The following is a 19,440-nucleotide window of genomic DNA, read 5'->3' as shown; positions in this document are numbered from 1 at the left end:
GGGATTTACATATCAAAGAACAGAAACCAGCAAATCCTATTCTAAAAGATGAAAGATTTGATCTAAAATTGTTTAGTGTATCACATCTCCATGACACTGGACTCCTTTGGCTATAAATTCTGTGGTCATGATCTTATTCTCCACCGCCTGATGAAGGAGCAGCACTCTGAAAACTAGTGCTTCCAAATAAAGTTGTTGGACTATAACCTGGTGTGTGATTTTTAACTTCATGTTGATAACAAATATACATTTATTTCCAGGGTGATACAGACCCAAATATTCCAGTTGATTTATACCAATTCTGTCAAATCTTCTACCTCCCCACCCCCCCTCCCCCCCCCCCCCCCCCCACAATGTAAGTAGAACTCACTTTTGCCAGGAACATAAGGAAAAAAACTGAACCCTACTCACATTCACCCTGGCGGGGGCCAATATATATACAAGTCTACCTTGTATGTATTCAAGATAGATGGGCATGACCTCCATTTAAATGAAAGTCATTCTTTCATGAACCAACATTAACCTTCATCCCATAGGTCACAACAAGGATCTATAGGAAAGGAGATAGTGAGAACTGCAGATGCTGGAGATCAGAATCGAGAGTGTGGTGCTTGAAAAGCACATCAGGTTAGGCAGCATCTGAGGAGCAGGAGAATCGATGTTTCAGGCATTCTTGATGAAGGGCTTATGCCCAAAACATTAATTCTCCTGCTCCTCCAATGCTGCCTGACCTGCTGTGCTTTTCCAGCTCCACATTCTTGACTCATTGTAGGAAAGGGCAAAGTTAAAAAATTCTTTATCATCTCAACAATAGTTACTCAATGGCAAATCACTGATTTCAATTTATGCATTGAAGTTCAAAGCTAGGTATTTCAAACTGCTTCAACTGAAGAATTATACATACCATATCAATGACCTTTAGATTGCCTGTAGCAAAAGCAATTGAGTTTGGAGGTGTTGATATTGGAAGCATGAAAGCATAGGAACCTGCAACAGTTGCAGGGACCATCAGATAGAGGGGATTCACCCTCATGTGCAAAGCCTGTAATAAATGATAAATAAATGGGATGAGATTCTGTCCTTGCAATTGGATATCAATCCTATTGGTAACAGAAAGAAATAGAGTCATAGTCATGGAGTCATACAACAGACACTTCGATCCAACCAATCCATGCCAAACATAATCCCAAACTAAATCAGTCCCACTTGCCTGCTACTGGTCCATATCCCTCCAAACCTTTCCTATTCATGTACTTATCTAAGTGCCTTTTTAAACATTGTAATTGTGCCCACGTCCACCACTTCCTCAGGAAGTTCATTCTACATGTGAACCACTCCATGTAAAAAATTTGTCCCTCATGTCTTTTTAAAATCTCTTTCCTCAAGACCCTAGTCTTGAAATTCCCCATCTGAGAGAAAAGACACCTAATCTTAACTCTATCTCTACCCCTCATGATCTTATAAACCTCTACGTGGTCACTTCTCAACATCCTACACTCCAGTAAAAGAAAACCAAGCCTTTCTTCATAATTCAAATCTTCCATTCCTGGTAACTCTCTTCTGAACCCTCTCTAGCGTGTAGATAAAAATTCACTTCTACTTGTTGAATACAGAGCTGTGATTTTTCAGGACTGTCGGGGTTACAGGTGAGGGCAGGTGTCGAGTGATATCCCGAATACGACATTTACCATGCTATTTTGCCAGTATCAGGAAATGTGGTAGAGGATCTCCCCACTTCCCTAATCAAGGACCAATTCCCCTTTTCGTTGGTATTTTGCCAGGGGCAGAAAGGATTCTTCGGGACTTTGGGAGGGAGGAAGGAAAACCTTGCAGCTTCTGAGCAGATCTGATGGCAGGAGGACCTTAATTCCTTTGGATAGGCTTTGGTCTATGAAGGGGTCCTGGCAACAATCCTGTGCCAACAGTGGCACATGCCCCTTATTGATTGTTACCACTTTGTTGGAGCCTGCCTGATGGATGTAAATACCTCCGGCCCTCACCAGTCTGACTGTGTGGGTGCATGTATACTCCTGTATCCTCTTCCTCCGGGATGTAGTCCCAGCGATGGCCACTGTTGTTGGTAGTGTTCTGACAGCGGCACCCATTGAATTCACTGCCACTTGTAAAATGCAGCTGAGAGCCCTTTCAAGTGGAGTCACACCCAGTGCCACATCTCACTCCCTGCCCTCCCACCCCAGCCCTTCATACCCCTCAGATTTGAAGTGAGGCAGTCTCGAAGTAGAGGTTGGATGGGTGGAAGAAATGATTGAGAATGGATGCATGAAACCATAGAGAGATTCGAAAACCGGGACAATTATAATAAATTGTAATTGAAATCCGGGAGCTAATGTAGGTAGTGACAAAAAAAACCTGCAGATGCTGAAATCCCAGGTAGACAAGCAGGAGGCAGGAAGAACACAGCAATCCAAGCAGCATCAGGAGGTGGAGGAGTCAACACTTCGGGTGTAACCCTATATACTGAGCAGAGTCAATTTGACACTGCAATTTTAAGAAACTCTTAATTCTTATATGTTTGCTGGATGTAGATGTTGCTAGCTAAGCCAGTATTTATTACCCATCTCTAACTACCCTGAAAAAGATGGTAGTAAGCTGCTCTGTTAAACCACTGCAGTCATTTGGATGTAGGGGCATCTACAGTGTTGTTAAGAAGGGAGCCCAGGACTTTGACCCAGCTACATTGAAGAAATGATGATATCGTTCCAAATCAGGATGGTGTGTTGCTTGGAGGAAACCTTGCAGTTGGTGACATTTCCTTGTAGCTGCTGTCCTTCCTCTTCTTGCTGATAGAGATTATAGGCTTGGTTGGTTTTGTTGGAGAGCCTTGGTATGTTGCTGCAGTGCATCACGTGGATGGTACACACCACTGCTACTGTGCATCACTAATGAAAGAAGTGAATATTGAAGGTAGTGGATGGAGTGCCAGTCAAACGGGTGTACAGCAGGAATACGTGTGTCTATTTCTAAATGGCAGAGAGTTACTAGTGGGGTATTGCAGAGATTGGTACAAGGACCCCAGCTATTCAGAATATATATTAATGATTTAGATGAGGGGACTAAATGTAACATCTTAAAATGTGTACATGAAACAAAACTGGGTGGTAGGGTGAGCTGTGAAGAGGTTGCAGAGATGTTCCAGAGTGATTTGTACAGACTGAGTATGGGCAAATATGTGTCAGATGTAGTATAATGTGGATAAATGTGAGGTCATCCACTTTGGGAGCAAAAACAGGAAGGCAGATTATTACTTGAATGGCTGTAAATTGAGAAAAGGAAATGTTCAATGAGACCAGGGTGTCCTCGTGCACCAATCGCTGAAAGTAAGCATGCTGGTGCAGCAGTCATAGAGAAGGCAAACTGGACGTTGGCTTTCATAGTGCAAGATTTGAGTACAGGAACAAAGGTGTCTTGCCACATTTATACAGGGCATTGGTGAGACACACCTGGAGTATTGTGTGCAGTTTGGGTCTCCTTATCTGAGGAAGGATGTTCTTGCTATGAAGGGAGTGCAGTGAAGATTTACTGAATTGATTCCTAGGATGGCAGAACTGATGTATGAGGGGAGATTGAGTTGGTTAGGATTGTATTCACTGGAGTTTAGAATAATGAGGGGGGTTCATAGAAACCCATTAAATTATAACAGGACTAGACAGGTTAGATGCATGGAGGATGGCCCCGAAGGTAGGGAACCAAGGGATCATGGTCTAAGGATAAGATCAGATTAGATTCCCTACAGTGTGGAAACAAGCCCTTCGGCCCAACCAGTCCACACCAAACCTCCAAAGAGCAACCCACCCAGACCCATTTCTGACTAATGCACCTAACACTATGGGCAACTTTAACATGGCCAATTTACCTGACCTGCACTTCTTTGGACTGTGGTAGGAAATCCAGACAGACATGGGGAGAATGTGCAAACTCCACACCGACAATCGCCCAAGGCTGGAATCAAACCTGGGACCCTGGTGCTGTGAGGCAGCAGTGCTAACCACTGAGCCACTGTGCCACCCATTAATCATTTAAAACTGAGATGAGAAATTTCTTCGCCCAAAGAGTGCTAAGCCTGTGGAATTCACTACCACAGAAAGTGGTTGAAGCCAAAGCATTCTGTGTTTTCAAGAAGGATATAGATAGAGCTCTTATGGCTGAAGAGAGGAGGAGGGAGGGCGTGATGAGGGTATTGAGCTCAATGATCAGCCATGATCATATTGAATGGGAGAGCAGGCTCGAGGGGTTGAATAGCCCACTCTTACCTTCTATGTCTCTGTGGTTTGTCCTGAATGGTGTTGAGCTTCTTGAGTATTGTTGGAGCTGCACTCATCCAGGCAAAGGGGACTACTCCATCACACTCCTGACTTGTGACTTGGAGATGATGGTCAGGCTTTGGGAGTCTGGAGATGGGTTATTCACTGCAGAATTCCCTGTCTTTGATTTGCCCTTGTAGCGACACGCTTAATCACATGTAAGGTAGGAAATTCTCCCAGTGTCCTGGCCAATATCTCTCCAATAATCAACATCACTAAACATGCTACTGCATCAGGATAATACCATTGTTTGTGGGACCTTAGTGTATGCAAATGCTGCTGAGTTTCCTGCTCTTCAAAATACTTAATTGTGTGTAATGTGTTTTGAGACATTCTAAGATCGTGAAACGAACTGTCAAAACGCAAGCATTCCTTTTCCCACTATTTCAGGAAACTCACCAATTCAGCCACGATTGGTAACATGATTACAATTGTAGCAGTGTTGCTGGCAAACTCAGTAAAACATGTTATCAACAAGCAGATCAGGATAATAGCTATGGTTGGCTTGATGTACACCATCGGCTGAAGTTGGTTGCCAATCCAGATGGACAGTCCAGAAGTCTGGAAAATAGACACTGTAAATTAATTTAGACAAGCCGGGCTTAAGTTCTATTCTAAATTCAAAAGATTTGGACATTCTAGAAAAAAAAGCACCAAACCAAAACTTGTGAAATTACAGTATCCTCAAGACCAACTGTTCATCAGATGAAGGATATTTTCAGTTTCCGCATACAAGGCATTAAATAGATTTACACAGTTTTGTCACTTCTTCTAACGTGGCAATTAAGGTTAAAATCAAGGTCAAAGTGTCTGTTCGAATTTCTGGGACCTGTCAAATTCTGCTGACTGTGTTAGGAAATCTTTGCCATCTTGCTTAATGAATCAGTTAACTAATTCGGAATGATTATCATCTATAGTATAGTCTGCACCCAACTATCACCGATCACATTATAGGTGATATAAATAACTATTGTATAACTATAATAACTATAAATATTATTTATGTAACTATAAATAACGTGTGTATAAATAACTATTCATACAGGAGAAGAATCAGGCACAAAACTATCACCAAAAGACTTCCATTCGCCAGGATACAATTAAGTCCATAATAATTCATTTGGTCTCCCTTTGGGATTTGTTCAAGTTAAGCGGAATTCTTTTTCCAAAAGGCCCGGACTCAGAGATCTGTTCGGGTCCATTTTCGAAAAGACCTCCGATTTTTAGGTCTTTTCAGTTTGTGGGTGTGCGGTTAAATGATACCTTATCTGTACTGTGAGTGGTGAGGAGCAGAAATGGAAAAAGAAAGTGTCAGAGAAACTCAGCAAGTCTGGCATCTTCTGCGGAGAGAGGAACAGAGTTAATGTTTCAAGTCCAATAGGAATCTTCTTCATAACTCTGAAGAACTGTGAGCTCCAGTTCAGCAGAACTGTAAATGAAATGAGATTGAAGTATTCTGAGGAATAGAGGAATCTGGTTGACAGGAATCAGGCACACCAAGGGAATAGTAAGACAGATGGAATGTTGTTACTCATTGCAAGAGGATTGCAATATAAAGTCAGAGATGCTTTGCTTTAGGAGAAAGAAAGGATTGCAGATGCTGGAGATCAGAGTCAAAAAGTGTGGCGCTGGAAAAGCACAGCAGGTCAGGCAGCATCTGAGGAGCAGGAGAGTCGATGTTTCGGGCACAAGCCCTTCATCTGGAATGTGGAGTGGGTCCAAGGGGACAGAGAGATAAATGAAAGGGGAGTGAGGCTGGGGGAAAAGTAGCTAGGAAGGCGATAGGTAGATGAGAGTAGAGGGTGATAGTGATAGGTTGAAGTGGAGGGTGGAGCACATAGGTGGGAAGGCAGATGGACAGGTAGGACAGTTCAAGAGGGCAGTGCTGAATTGTTACAGTTGTGCAGAGAATTGGTGAGATTACATCAGGAGTACTTTGTCCAGTTTGGGCCTCCTTATTTACGAAAGGATGTAAATGCCTTAGAAACATTTGCGAGGTGCTGCATTTTGGGAAAGCAAATCTTAGCAGGACTTATATACTCAATGGTAATGTCCTAGGGAGTGTTGCTGAACAAAGAGACCTTGGAGTGCAGGTTCATAGCTCCTTGAAAATGGAGTCGCAGGTAGATGGGATAGTGAAGAAGGCGTTTGGTATGCTTTCCTTTATTGGTCAGAGTATTGAGTACAGGAGTTGGGAGGTCATGTTGCAGCTGTACAGGACATTGGTTAGGCCACTGTTGGAATATTGCATGCAATTCTGGTCTCCTTCCTATCGGAAAGATGTTGTGAAACTTGAAAGGGTTCAGAAAAGAATTACAAGGATTTTGCCAGGGTTGGAGGATCTGAGCTACAGGGGCTGTTTTCCCTGGAGCATCGGAGGCTGAGGGGTGACCTTATAGAAGTTTACAAAATTACGAGGGGCATGGATAGGATAAATAGACAAAGTCTTTTCCCTGGGGTCAGGGAGTCCAGAACTAGATGGAATAGGTTTAGGGTAAGAGGGGAAAGATATAAAAGGGACATAAGGGGCAACTTTTTCACGCAGAGGGTGGTACGTGTATGGAATGAGCTGCCAGAGGATGTGGTGGAGGCTGGTACAATTGCAACATTTAAGAGGCATTTGGATGGGTATATGAATAGGAAGGGTTTGGAGGGATATGGGCTGGGTGCTGGCAGGTGGCACTAGATTGGGTTGGAATATCTGGTCGGCATGGATGGGTTGGACCGAAGGGTCTGTTTCCATACTGTACATCTCTATGGCTCGATGAACATTTCAGAGAAGGTTAACTCAACTGATACTTGGGGTGAGAGGGAACATTCAAGAGAAAAGTCACATTTTATCAAAGCTTTTCAACGTTCAGCCATTAGGACATTTTTCAAGGACACAAATTCAAATGTAAAATCAACATTTAAACTGTATTCAAGAATCCTGATGGGTGGCAAGTAGAATCTGATTGGTAGTGGTATTGCCATAGAGAATGTATGCATGAATGCTATTGCCAGTTAACATTTAAGGAAACATAGAAAATGGGAACAGGAGTAGGCTATTTGGTAAATTAGACGTGATCTCCTATTCAATTTGATCATTACTCAACCTCTACCTCAACATCATACTTCTGCCCTTGCACCATGCCCCTTGACACCTATAGCCTTTAACTGATGTTTCTCTTAAAAATATTCTTGGCCTCAACATCCTTTTGTGGAAGAGAATTATACAGGTTGACTCCCCTCTGAGTGAGAAAATTTCTCCTCATCTCAGTCTGAAATTCGCACCCCATCTTCTGAGACTGTGATTCCTTGTTTTGGACTCTTCAGTCAATGGAAACATCATCCCTGTCAGACTTTTACGCTTGTCGATGAGACCCTCTCTCATTCCTTTAAACTCCAGTGAACTCAGACCCCGTTTGACCCAATTTCTCCCTATATGACAAGCTTGCCATTCCAGGAATCAGAGCTGAAAATTTGTTGCTGGAAAAGCGCAGCAGGTCAGGCAGCATCCAAGGAACAGGAGAATCGATGTTTCAGGCATAAGCCCTTCTTCAAGAGGGCAACACACCATTTTGCTTTAATAACTGGTGGTGCACCTTTACTCTTCCTTTCAGTGACTGGTGCACAAGGATACCCAAGTCATTTTTTACATCAACCTTTCCCAATTTATCAACATTTAAATAATACTTTACCATTCTGTTTATTTGACCTCACATTTATCCAAGTTATACTGCATCTGATTAAGCGACAGTGGGCGGCACGGTGACACAGAGGTTAGTACTGCTGCCTCACAGCGCCAGAGACCCGGGTTCAATGCATCTGCAGCCCTCACTTTCCCATTCCAGGAATCAGTCTGGTGAACTTCCTCTGGGCTCCCTCTATGGTAAGTATGTCTTTCCTGAGGTTAGGAGACCAAAACCTCACAGAATACTGCTGGTGTGGTCTCAATAAGACCTGGTACAGCTGCAGAGTCGAGAGTAAGGTGCTGGAAAAGCACAGCAGGTTAGGCAGCATCCGAGGAGCAGGAGAGACAACGTTTCGGGCATAATCGCTTCATCAGGATTCCTAATGAAAGGCTTATGCCTGAAACGCTGTTCCTCCCGCTCCTCGGATGCTGCCTAAACTGCTGTGCTTTCCCAGCACCACATTTTCGTATCTCCAGTATCTGCAGTCCTCACTTTCTCCTGGTACAGCTGCAGTAAGACCTCCTTGCTACTATATTAAAACCCTCTTGCAATGAAGGCCAACACACCATTTTGCTTTAATAACTGGTGGTGCACCTTGACTCTTCCTTTCAGTGACTGGTGCACAAGGATACCCAAGTCCTTTTTTACATCAACCTTTCCCAATTTATCAACATTTAAATAATACTGTTTATTTGACCTCACATTTATCCAAGTTCTACTGCATCTGATTAAGCGACAGTGGGCGGCACGGTGACACAGAGGTTAGTACTGCTGCCTCACAGCGCCAGAGACCCAGGTTCAATTCCCACCCCTGACTGTGTGGAGTTTGCACATTCTCCCCGTGTCTGCGTGGGTTTCCTCCGGGTGCTCTGGTTTCCTCCCACAGTCCAAAAATGTGCAGGGGAGGTGAATTGGTCATGCTAAATTGCCCGTAGTGTTGAGTGAAGGGGTAAATGTAGGGGAATGGGTCTGGGTGGGTTGCGCTTCAGCGGGTCGGTGTGGACTTGTTGGGCCGAAGGGCCTGTTTCCACACTGTAAGTAATCTAATCTAATAATGATTAATTGATTGTCAAGTGTACAGTGGAAACCTTTGTTTACGAGCAGTACAGGCAGTTCATAGTTAGCAAAGATGTACAGATCAAAAAGACCAAGATACAGGCTACATTACTGAGGCTAAGAGTCCATTCATCAGTTGAAGAAGTTGTTCCTGAACCTGCTAGTGTTTGTGTTCAGGCTTCTGCCAAATTTTCATGCACTCACTCCACTTGTCTAAGTCACCTTGGTGCCTCTTTATCTCCTCCTCACTACTCACACTCCAACCTGGTTTTGTGACATCAGCAATCTTAGAAATATTACATTTGATTCCTTTATACATATTGTTGATATATATTGCCTGGATTCCTGTGATACCTCACTTGTCACCAATTTCCACTCCTGAAAAGATCCATTTATTCCTGCTTCCTGGCTGCTAACCAATTCCCAATCCATCTAGCACTTACCATAACCCATGTGCTTTGATTTTGCACATTAAAGTCCTGTGGGAGAATTTATTAAAGCTTTCTGAAAAATCCAAATACACCACATCCACTGGTTCTTCCTCATTGATTCTACTAGTTACATCCGCAAATTCCTCAAGTAGGTTTGTCAGAAATGATTTCCTTTTCACAAATCCATGCTGATTTTGTGTAGTAGAGTTGGTATTTTCTAAGTTTCCTGCTGAAAAATTCAGGAGTCTCCTATTTAAGATGGTGAAAAGAAGAATTTCTCTGAAAATTATATCTCTTTGGGAACTATCGTACCCAGGCAGTGCAGGTTCAGTGAGTAATTTTTAAGGCAGAGATAAATAGATAGATTCTTGACTAATGAGGGAGTCAAAGGTTATCAGAGAAATGTAGAGTTGGGGCTACCATCAGATTAGCCATGATATTATTGAATGGCAGAACAATTAGAGGGGCTGAGGGAGCTACTGCTGATCCTAATGTACAGTGTTCAGGTAAAAAAACAGATACACAAAACCATTGCTAATTGGCCATTCTAACTTTCATGTTCTGATCTCCAACGTACACTCACTTCTACATCAGATGTAGTCTTAAGAGCTAGATCCTACTATCTTTCTCCCTACTTGTATGGAGCAAGAAAATATCTTATGGAACAAAACACCTCGCCTTTGAATGAGTGAGAGTTACTAACTCTAATGTATATATAGTTAATTATGCCTTCAGCACAGGAATTCATATGATGAGAGTACATTCTGAAACTGAGGCAGAAAACAATAAGCTCTAGTCAAGTTTGCAATGATACTACATCTATTCAAATGAATGGATTTATGGTTATGCAACTTGAAAGGTGGTCACACTGAAGTCTGTGCCTCAGGTCCCCCTATGTACTCCAATTACTAAAAATGGGGAATGTCTCACTGTGAAATAGTAATGCAAAATAAATGGATTTGTCATTTTTGGGGATGATGAAATACCAACAACTCCATCTCCTACAAAATGTCTATGTTGATATACAATTGGTCAACATTATATTTCCAGTATGGAAGCAGGACATATAATCCATACTTCTATGCTAGTGTTCATGGTTCTTATAAATCTCCTCTCATCCTTCTTCTTTTCTCCATGACAGAATTTTCTTTCCCATTTTCCTTCACGTGCTTACCTATATTTCCTTTAAACAGCTCTACTATGACACCATCCTGCATTGTTCTATCCTCATGGATTCTGCTTACCATGGCATCTGAGTGTCGGGTATCTTTTTTGAGTAAACTCTACTGAGCTAGACTGCCCCAACAGAGAGTCTGCTGAATCTCCGGCTTCACCTTATCCAAAAGTAACTATAATCTGACTCTCAGTGGGCCACTAAATAAACTCTTTATTTACACAGTAACATGCAGATTTCTGATTAAAGCTTTCCTGCTCAATTCTTCCACTCCACTATTCTAATAGTCTCAATAGCATGTGACTATTGATGTCAAAGTACATCGTTGGCAAGGTGGCTTGGTAATCACCTCACAGCACCAAGGACCTGGGTTCAATTCCAGCCTTGGGTGACTGCCTGTGTGGAGTTTGCATGTTCTCCACATGGGTTTCCTCCCACAGTCCATAGGTTAGGTGAATTGGTAATTCACCATAATATCTAGGGGTGGTGGGTCTGGGTGGGATGCTCTTCAGAGGGTTGGTGTGAACTTGATTGGGCCAAATGGCCTGTTTCCATGCTGCAGGGATTCTAAGAATCATCATTCCCTCTATAGTGCGGTATTTTTGATGAAAGTTTTCCAAAAATAGTTCAAAGCTGGTTATACCATTTATTTGGGTTTCTGACACGCTTCTGCCAAAGACAGCATGTGAAGATTGGAAAAGGTATCACTCTATTTGATCAGGGACCTCTGAAACTAACATGAAGGAGAGTCAAAGTGAAATGTTTAGTTTTCTGGAATTTGAGGCAAAATTTGAAATTTACAATTAGTGAATCAACCACTGAGGAAATTATTGTTTGGTACATCAATTTGTAAAATTGAAAGTTGTTTTTTTTTAAAAAACAGATATTTTAATTAAAATATCAAGTGGATTTGACAAGAAATACCTCACACCCTTTTGCTATTGCAAATCCCCCTCCGAGTAGTAGGACCACATTCCAAGGTAAATCTTTCTGAATTTTCTTCCAGTTTAGCAGTGGTGGATTCATTTTTCCTGAGGCTGGAAAAGAAGAAAACAGAAATAAACAAAGGTTTAAATGAGTTATTTCCAAAGCCAATTGATTACCTAGTTTGGAAAAGCAAGTCTGTGATTACAATGTCATTGAGAACCAGTCTGGATGATTGATTGTCACTCAACCATGACCTTACAAAATGAGAGAATAGCTTTGAAGGACCGAATGGTCTGTCCTGCTGCTACATTCGTAATCTTAACAGTAAAGTTGGTAAAGTTTCAAGTTGGAAAATGATTCAGCATTTAGAGACATGTGAATATTTTACTCCTTTTGACAATGTGACAAATCAGCCATTTTAATAAATAACTTTGCTCTTGATAATACATGTAAACAGTTACTCCAGCTTTGTTAACAAATTAGTGATTTTTTGCCATTATAGTCTTCTTTGAAAGCGTTGCTGATTAAATTGAATTTGATCTGAACAAACTTTAAACCTGATTGTATTGCAGTGTCTCCCCAAGTATACTGCATAACTGCAAGTTGTCCTTCAAGTTCCACACCATTCTGATTTTCGTTACTCTCATTTACCTCTCCAGCTGTGTGAAATATGCTGGTACACCTTTTACAGCACAATCGGTGTATTTATATCAAACGGATTGCAATGGTTAAAGAAAACAGCTCAACATCAATTTCTCAAGGCCAATTCAGGAATGGGCAACAAATCCCAGTCCAGCCAAAGATTTCACATTTCATGAAAGGGCAACAAAAAAAATCCCCAAAGAGTCTCTGCTGACCCAATAGTTTTCATTCTAGCTCCACATTCTTCCATTGAACAAGTTGGACGCTAGATGTACTTGTAAGGATTGGGAGTAGAAATGGGTGGGTGCCCAAAAGACTAGAAAATGTTGTTTCAGGTTTGAGTTATAAAGAAAGGTTGGGACTTTGTTTCACTGGAGCAGAAGGAGGTTGAAATCTTACAGAAGTTTATAAAATAATGAGGGGTATAAATAGTTAATGGCAGTTGTTTTTTCCCTAGGATGGGGGATTTTAAGACTGGGGGCACACTTTTAACGTGAGAGAAGAAAGATTTAAAAAAGACATGGACGGGCATATGTTTCACATAGAGGGTGGTTTGTGCGTGGAATGACCTTCCTGAGGAGGTGGTATATGTGGGTACAATGACAATGTTTAAAAGACATTTGGATAAGTACACGAATAGGAGAGGTTTGGAGGGATATGGGCCAAGAGCAGGCAGGTGGAACAGGAGGGGAGAGGGTGCCTGAAATTCTACCCCACTACCCAGGCTTGTAGGCAATCTCTGGACATTCTGGTCTCTGACAGCCAGCAGGCATAGGAGATGTGGATGTGTCCGTTAGCCCTCCCACTGACCTCACAGGCTTAGAGAAACACTGAAGGGCATTTATGACCCTGATCCAGGTAAAACTCACTGGGATTACGATCCATGGACTTTCAGAGTTACTCTCCATCCCTGCTGTTCCACACTGTTGTTGAACAGTTAACTTCTCTTATATATTACAAAAAATATATAGTACAGAATCAGGCCATTCAGCTCAATCAATCTTTGCTGGTGCATATAATCTACAGGGGTCTTCTCTTGTTCCATCTACCTCAGCTTGGCCTTTTAACATATCTTTTTTTCTCCTTTTTTCTCACATATCTGTTCAGTTTCCCTTTGAAAGATTGTGAACCATTTACCTCAATTGCTTTATCTCACATTCTAGCCATGTCTGAGAAATGAAATGCCCCCTTATGCCCTTGTTAGATTTATTAGTGATTATGTTTCTCTAACAATTCCTTTTCCATATACACAGCTCCAAAGAGCATTACCCTCACTGACCCCCCGACTCTCATTCCCTCATAGCTCCCTTTGTTTAGTTAAACTGATTCACATACCTTTCGGATCAAACCACCACTTCAATGAAGGCTTTTGAGATGGAAAGAAGCATAACGCAAAAACAAATGTCATTCCAGTCACTGCATCTGACACATATCTGAAAAAGAGTGTTTTGGGATAAATAAGCAGAAAGTGGGCTGAATTAATGATGATCACCCTCTGTGGAGGAAATGTAGAGTTACTCCAAACTGTTGTGTTCAGGTTTTCTTTTTAATGAGGTGAGCATGTCAATATAATTCTGATCTAATTCCGTAGCATATGAAAGCAGAGATATCAAAACTCCTCCATTTGAAGTTTGTCTATCTGAAAGATTTCAAGATGGCTCCAACACTCTTTGCAAGCTCTCTACAGCAGATCTTATTCTCACATCTCTTATAACTTTCCACACTTTTAAATTTAAGATTAGATTAGATTAGATTAGATTCTCTACAGTGTGGAAACAGGCCCTTCGGCCCAATAAGTCCATACTGCCCCTCCGAAGAGAAACCCACCCAAACCCATTCCCCTACCCTATACTTACTCCTGACTAAAACACCTAACACAGTGGGCAATTTAGCATAAAAGCAAATTACTGCGGATGCTAGAATCTGAAACCAAAAGAGAAAATGCTGGAAAATATCAGTGGGCAATTTAGCATGGCCACTTCACCTGACCTGCACATCTTTGGATTGTGGGAGGAAACCCACACAGACACAGGGAGAATGTGCAAACTCCACACAGCCAGGCAGGAATCAAACCCAGGACCCTGGTGCTGTGAGGCAGCAGTGCTAACCACTGAGCCACCGTTCCGCCCCAAAATACTAAAATGACTAATAATGTTCTTCTAATGTTGATCATGCTAATGTTGATCATGCCCTTGTTCTGTGCTCCTCCTGTGCAGTTGTAACCTGTTTGCCTCGCTGTCTAAGCACCCTATGTCCTCCTTTGCTGTGATCTGTACTGCTTGCAAAATCGACCTTTTCACTATACTTAGATACATGTAACCACAACAAATCAAATCAAATCAAATCAAATCAGCATATAACAGACTTGGGTAAAGAAATGCCTTCCAACTAAATTCATCTGATCCTTTCAGATTACTAACCTAATTTTTTTTTCCATTATGGAGAAAGTGGGGACTGCAGATGCTGGAGATTCGAGTCAAAAAGTGTGGCACAGGAAAAGCACAGCTGGTCAGGCAGCATCTGAGGACCAGGAGAATCGACGTTTCGAGCATAAGCTCTTCATCATTTTTCCATTATGTCAGCCAGAAGTTTCTTAATCTAGATTCAATTCACATTTCCTGATTTTCCATTCCAACCTGTGCTTGCAAACCTCAAAACACCATGTGTTCAACTTTTTATGTGATTCCAAGGTTTGTGCAACATTTACTAAATAATCCGGAGTGTGCTACAAAATTGTACCAATCTAAGCTTACCAGTCAGACCTGCAGTGAGATGTATTTGCGTGTGCTGGAAGCTATATTTGTTAACACACAGGAACCTGCTTTATGTAGGTAAAAGGATTTTGTAAATGTGCACCATTGTAATTGGGAAAGGGGCCATGGACACTGCACATCTCTGCTCCTTTCCTGTGGCAACACTCTGACAGAGTCTGGTTGCCTGGTATGAGACCTAAACTTGATAGTTAACTCCTCCTGCTGTATTCCCAGGCCACCTTTTCCTCATTCCTGATGAAGGGCTCCTACCCAAAACATCGATTTTCCTGCTCCTCGGATGCTGCCTGACCTGCTGTGCATTTCCAGCACCACTCTAATCTTGGCTCCTTCTTACTTTCTTTCTTGATGAGTACAGGACACAGTGCTTTAAATTTGTTTCCTTTTAGCAATATCTAATTTACGTAACATATTTGCCATTGCCTGATCATTTATCATTAATATTTCTTCTGAACATATTCACAAAGGGACCAACAGACATCTATTGCTACCAACATAGGAATATTTTGGAATTCCTTAGCCCTATATAGAGCCTGATTCTTTTGCCTCTGTCTGTATTCATTAGATGAGGATTTTTTATCGTGGAAACTAAAACATATATACTCACTGCCAGCACTCCCAGATGGTTAGATGAAATGTGAAGCTTCCTCTACTTTTGTCTCACAACATCCCCAAACCAATCTCATTGGAGACATTTTTCTATTTTCCATACCAGACATCTACTGAGTTCAGTAAGTCAGATTTTTAGTTTGGGTTGAGATTTGTGGTGAATCATTGAAGAACTGAACAGAATCTGCCCCGTATCACTTGAAGCTTTCTTGTGAGCAGACTGAGGGAACATTTCAGTCCCAGGAGGTGAATGATTGACTTTATTGCATTGTATCTCCCTAAAATACAGATTCCTAGTTTCAATCATTTAATTACTCTCATTAATTTTATTTGGTCTCTATTCCTTTCCACTTGTTGCTTCCTCACATGTAACTTTCCAAATGTTCCTACTTGAACAGGTCACCAGCACAAACTCACAAAAGACTTCTCACCCTTTTGGGAAAATACTGGCCCATCCAGGGATGAATTTTGGATCTCTCGTGAGAAGCAGAACCACAAAGAAGGCAAAGAAAACCAAAACAGCACATTCTGCAAACCTGCAAGATTGTTAAAAGAAAGAAAAACATGCACTTAGTGCTTTTCTTAGGCTCGCGATCTTCCAAAGTAAATTACCAACAATTAAACATGTTTCATGGCTAGTCACGGTCGTAATGCAGGAAGTGCAGCAGCTCATTAGTGCAGAGCAAACTCCTACCAACAACAATGAGAGAAATGTCTAGATCCATCCCTCCCCAAGCTCTCTTCCATTGTGATCCAGTTTTGGTGCTCAAACATTGCTGACACCATCTGTGTGAGATTGAGGGGAGGGCATATTGCTTGTGAGAACAACGGTGGAGTGGGAATACCTGTTGTGGGGGGCAAATGTTTATGAGAAGAGAAGTGGGGAGCACATTTGGGGGCATCAATGTCTGCAGGAATTGGTGGAGGGGGAAATAGCATTAACTGGTGGGGGAGCCTGTGAGAGGAGGATGGGAAATGTTTGTTTGAGGTGGTGGTGATGGGGGTTGATGGGACGGGCTTGGTGTTTAAGAGAACACAGGGGAAAAGGAATGCCTTTAAGGACTAAGGATAGGGGAAGAGGCGATTGACCTGGAGAGTGGCAGGGGGTGCAAGCTGTTTAATGTAGAGGATTTTTAAGTGAAACATATCTTCATGTTATGTCTTTCAGGGTAGTTAGGCAGCACTCGCTATTAAGAAAAGCTGTGAGATTTAAAGGAGTTTCATAGTTACAAGCACATGTTGGCGCTCCGTCATTAATATGTCAGACATCTTAACTCCAGAAGTTTGACCCACTTAGGGGCCATGACATACAGTTTGGGAAGCCCCAGATTGTATCATCTGTTTTCAGTGTTGTTGAGGGATGTGAGGTTCAGGAATAAATATTGTACCTGAAGAAGTCTCCAGGTTGTGCTTAAAAGCAAAGCCTTTGGATCTTTTGCATTCACTTGAGTGAGTAGATGGAACCAGTGGCTTAATGTCTCACATTCTTTTATTCCAACATGATCAGTCTACCTCCTTGTAATTGGTGGAAAAGTAAACAAGGAGTGAAAATGTGACCATTGGGAATGTAACCAGTCGAGTTAACATTAACTGATCATTGAACTGGAGGGATTCTATTTTGCGCAGTGCAATTGGGTCATCTGCTAAAATATTAATGCATTCGTGTATGTCTATTGCTAAAGTGTCCCTCAAAATAAAAAGGGCTTTGGCCACAGTCCACAGCAAGAGCTTGTACATGGAATCTTTTAACATGGGGAGACTGTTACACTACAGCTACCACAGTTGTGGCTGACCAGGAAATTTCTGTTCTTACCGTCTGATAGAGGTAGACGGTAAGGACAGAATCTGTCCTGCCGAGTTTTTCCAGCATTTCAGGCTGATAGTCAATCTATTTGGCTATATTATGATCACAGGGTGGAGCTGCCTATTCAGTTGTAGGTCAAGACTCAAACCCACAACTACTGACTCACAGATAGAGAGCGCTGCACAATGTCAGAAGCCCTCGCCTGTTTTGTATGCTCATACATTTGGAACTTAAGCTGCTGATTATAAATCAGCAAACTCGCTAAACATAGGCAGTATCAACATGCTGTTTCACATGTGCTTCATTTTCTGTGTAGTTGTCAGGGGGTTGGGGTAAGTGAGGAACAAATATAGAGAACACATACTTACGTTAATGGCCCCAGTTTTTCATAATCGCTCCTTATTCTAGCTCTCACCCTGGCTTGAGACTCAGTGTTATTGGTTTTCTTCTGACTCCATGACCTTAAAATTGAAAAAGACACTCTCAAATTATTATAATGACATATCCAAGGAAGTTTCAATGAAACTTTGCCTTACAGTATCTTATCATTGTTCTCATTGATTGGGTGCGTACTCTGTGTTTACATAGAATGGGAGTTCAACAGACTTGTAACTCTATGCAAAAGAATAGGATAAGGCACAGCCTGCAGACAGACAATACATAAGTTATCAACATTTTTTAAAATGCTGGAAAAACTCAGCAGGTCAGGCTGCATCCTTGGAGACAGCAGTGTTAACTAACCTTTTTTGGAGGCGTAATGGACAGTGAAGAAGGTTACTTCTGAGTACAGCAGGATCTTGATCGGATGGGCCAATGGGCCAAGGAGTGGCAGATGGAGTTTAATTTAGATAAATGTGATCAAAGTTTGTGCGAAGATTTGTAGCTCGGGTGCTCGTTGTTGTGGTTCTGTCCGCCGAGCTGGAAGTTTTTGTTGCAAACGTTTCGTCCCCTGGCTAGGCAACATCATCAGTGCTTGGGAGCCTCCTGCGAAGCGCTTCTTTGATGTTTCCTCCGGTGTTTATAGTGGTCTGTCCCTGCCGCTTCCGGTTGTCAGTTTCAGCTGTCCGCTGTAGTGGTTGGTATATTGGGTCCAGGTCGATGTGTTTGTTGATGGAGTTTGTGGATGAATGCCATGCCTCTAGGAATTTCCTGGCTGTTCTCTGTCTGGCTTGCCCTATGATAGTAGTGTTGTCCCAGTCGAATTCATGTTGCTTGTTGTCTGCGTGTGTGGCTACTAAGGATAGCTGGTCGTGTCGTTTCGTGGCTAGTTGGTGTTCATGTATGCGGATTGTTAGCTGTCTTCCTGTTTGTCCTATATAGTGTTTAGTGCAGTCCTTGCATGGTATTTTGTACACTACATTCGTCTTGCTCATGTTGGGTATCGGGTCCTTCGTTCTGGTGAGTTGTTCTCTGAGCGTGGTTGTTGGTTTGTGTGCCGTTATGAGTCCTAGGGGTCGCAGTAGTCTGGCTGTCAGTTCCGAGATGCTCCTGATGTATGGTAGTGTGGCTAGTCCTTTTGGTTGTGGTATGTCCTCGTTCCGTGGTCTGCATGTGTGCTGCATAAATGTGAGGTGCTGCATTTTGGGGGAAAGGCAAATTAGGGCAGGACTTATACACTTAATGGTATGGTCCTGGGGAGTGTTGCTAAATAAAAAGACCTTGGAGTGCAGTTTCATAGGTCCTTGAAAGTGAAGTTGCAGGTAGATAGGATAGTGAAGAAGGCATTTGGTATGCTTTCCTTTATTGGACAGAGCATTGAGTATGGGAGTTGGGAGGTCATGTTGCAGCTATACTGGACATTGTTTAGGCCGCTATTGGAATACTACGTACAATTCTGGTCTCCCTGCGACAAGAAGGATGTTGTGAAACTTGAAAGGGTTCAGAAAATATTTACAAGGATGTTGCCAGGGTTGGGGGGGTCTTGAGTTATACGAAGAGGATTGAGACTATTTTCCCTGGAGTGCCAGAGGCTGAGGGGTGACCTCATAGAGGTTAATAAAATCATGAGGGCCATAGATAGGGTAGAAAGT

The 19,440-nt window shown here is 42.2% G+C and overlaps 1 protein-coding gene across 4 annotated transcripts in view; it reads right to left on the bottom strand.

Moving 5' to 3' along the window:
- Window positions 1–19,440, bottom strand: part of LOC122560247 (solute carrier family 13 member 3-like) — a 55,946-nt gene that overhangs the window by 8,218 nt on the left and 28,288 nt on the right. For all 4 annotated transcript variants that reach the window (XM_043710735.1, XM_043710738.1, XM_043710736.1 and 1 more), the window contains exons 7-12: window positions 17,779–17,871; window positions 16,038–16,142; window positions 13,562–13,659; window positions 11,582–11,694; window positions 4,722–4,883; window positions 905–1,042 (exon numbers count right to left, since the gene is read on the bottom strand). In XM_043710735.1, coding sequence (XP_043566670.1) covers window positions 905–1,042; window positions 4,722–4,883; window positions 11,582–11,694; window positions 13,562–13,659; window positions 16,038–16,142; window positions 17,779–17,871 — 709 coding nt within the window. The remainder of the gene's footprint in view (window positions 1–904; window positions 1,043–4,721; window positions 4,884–11,581; window positions 11,695–13,561; window positions 13,660–16,037; window positions 16,143–17,778; window positions 17,872–19,440) is intronic.

Source organism: Chiloscyllium plagiosum, chromosome 20 (assembly GCF_004010195.1).
Source record: "Chiloscyllium plagiosum isolate BGI_BamShark_2017 chromosome 20, ASM401019v2, whole genome shotgun sequence".
Taxonomy (NCBI): Eukaryota; Metazoa; Chordata; class Chondrichthyes; order Orectolobiformes; family Hemiscylliidae; genus Chiloscyllium; species Chiloscyllium plagiosum.
Note: the sequence above shows the minus strand (reverse complement) of the source record. Positions and strands in the feature narration are given on the sequence as shown.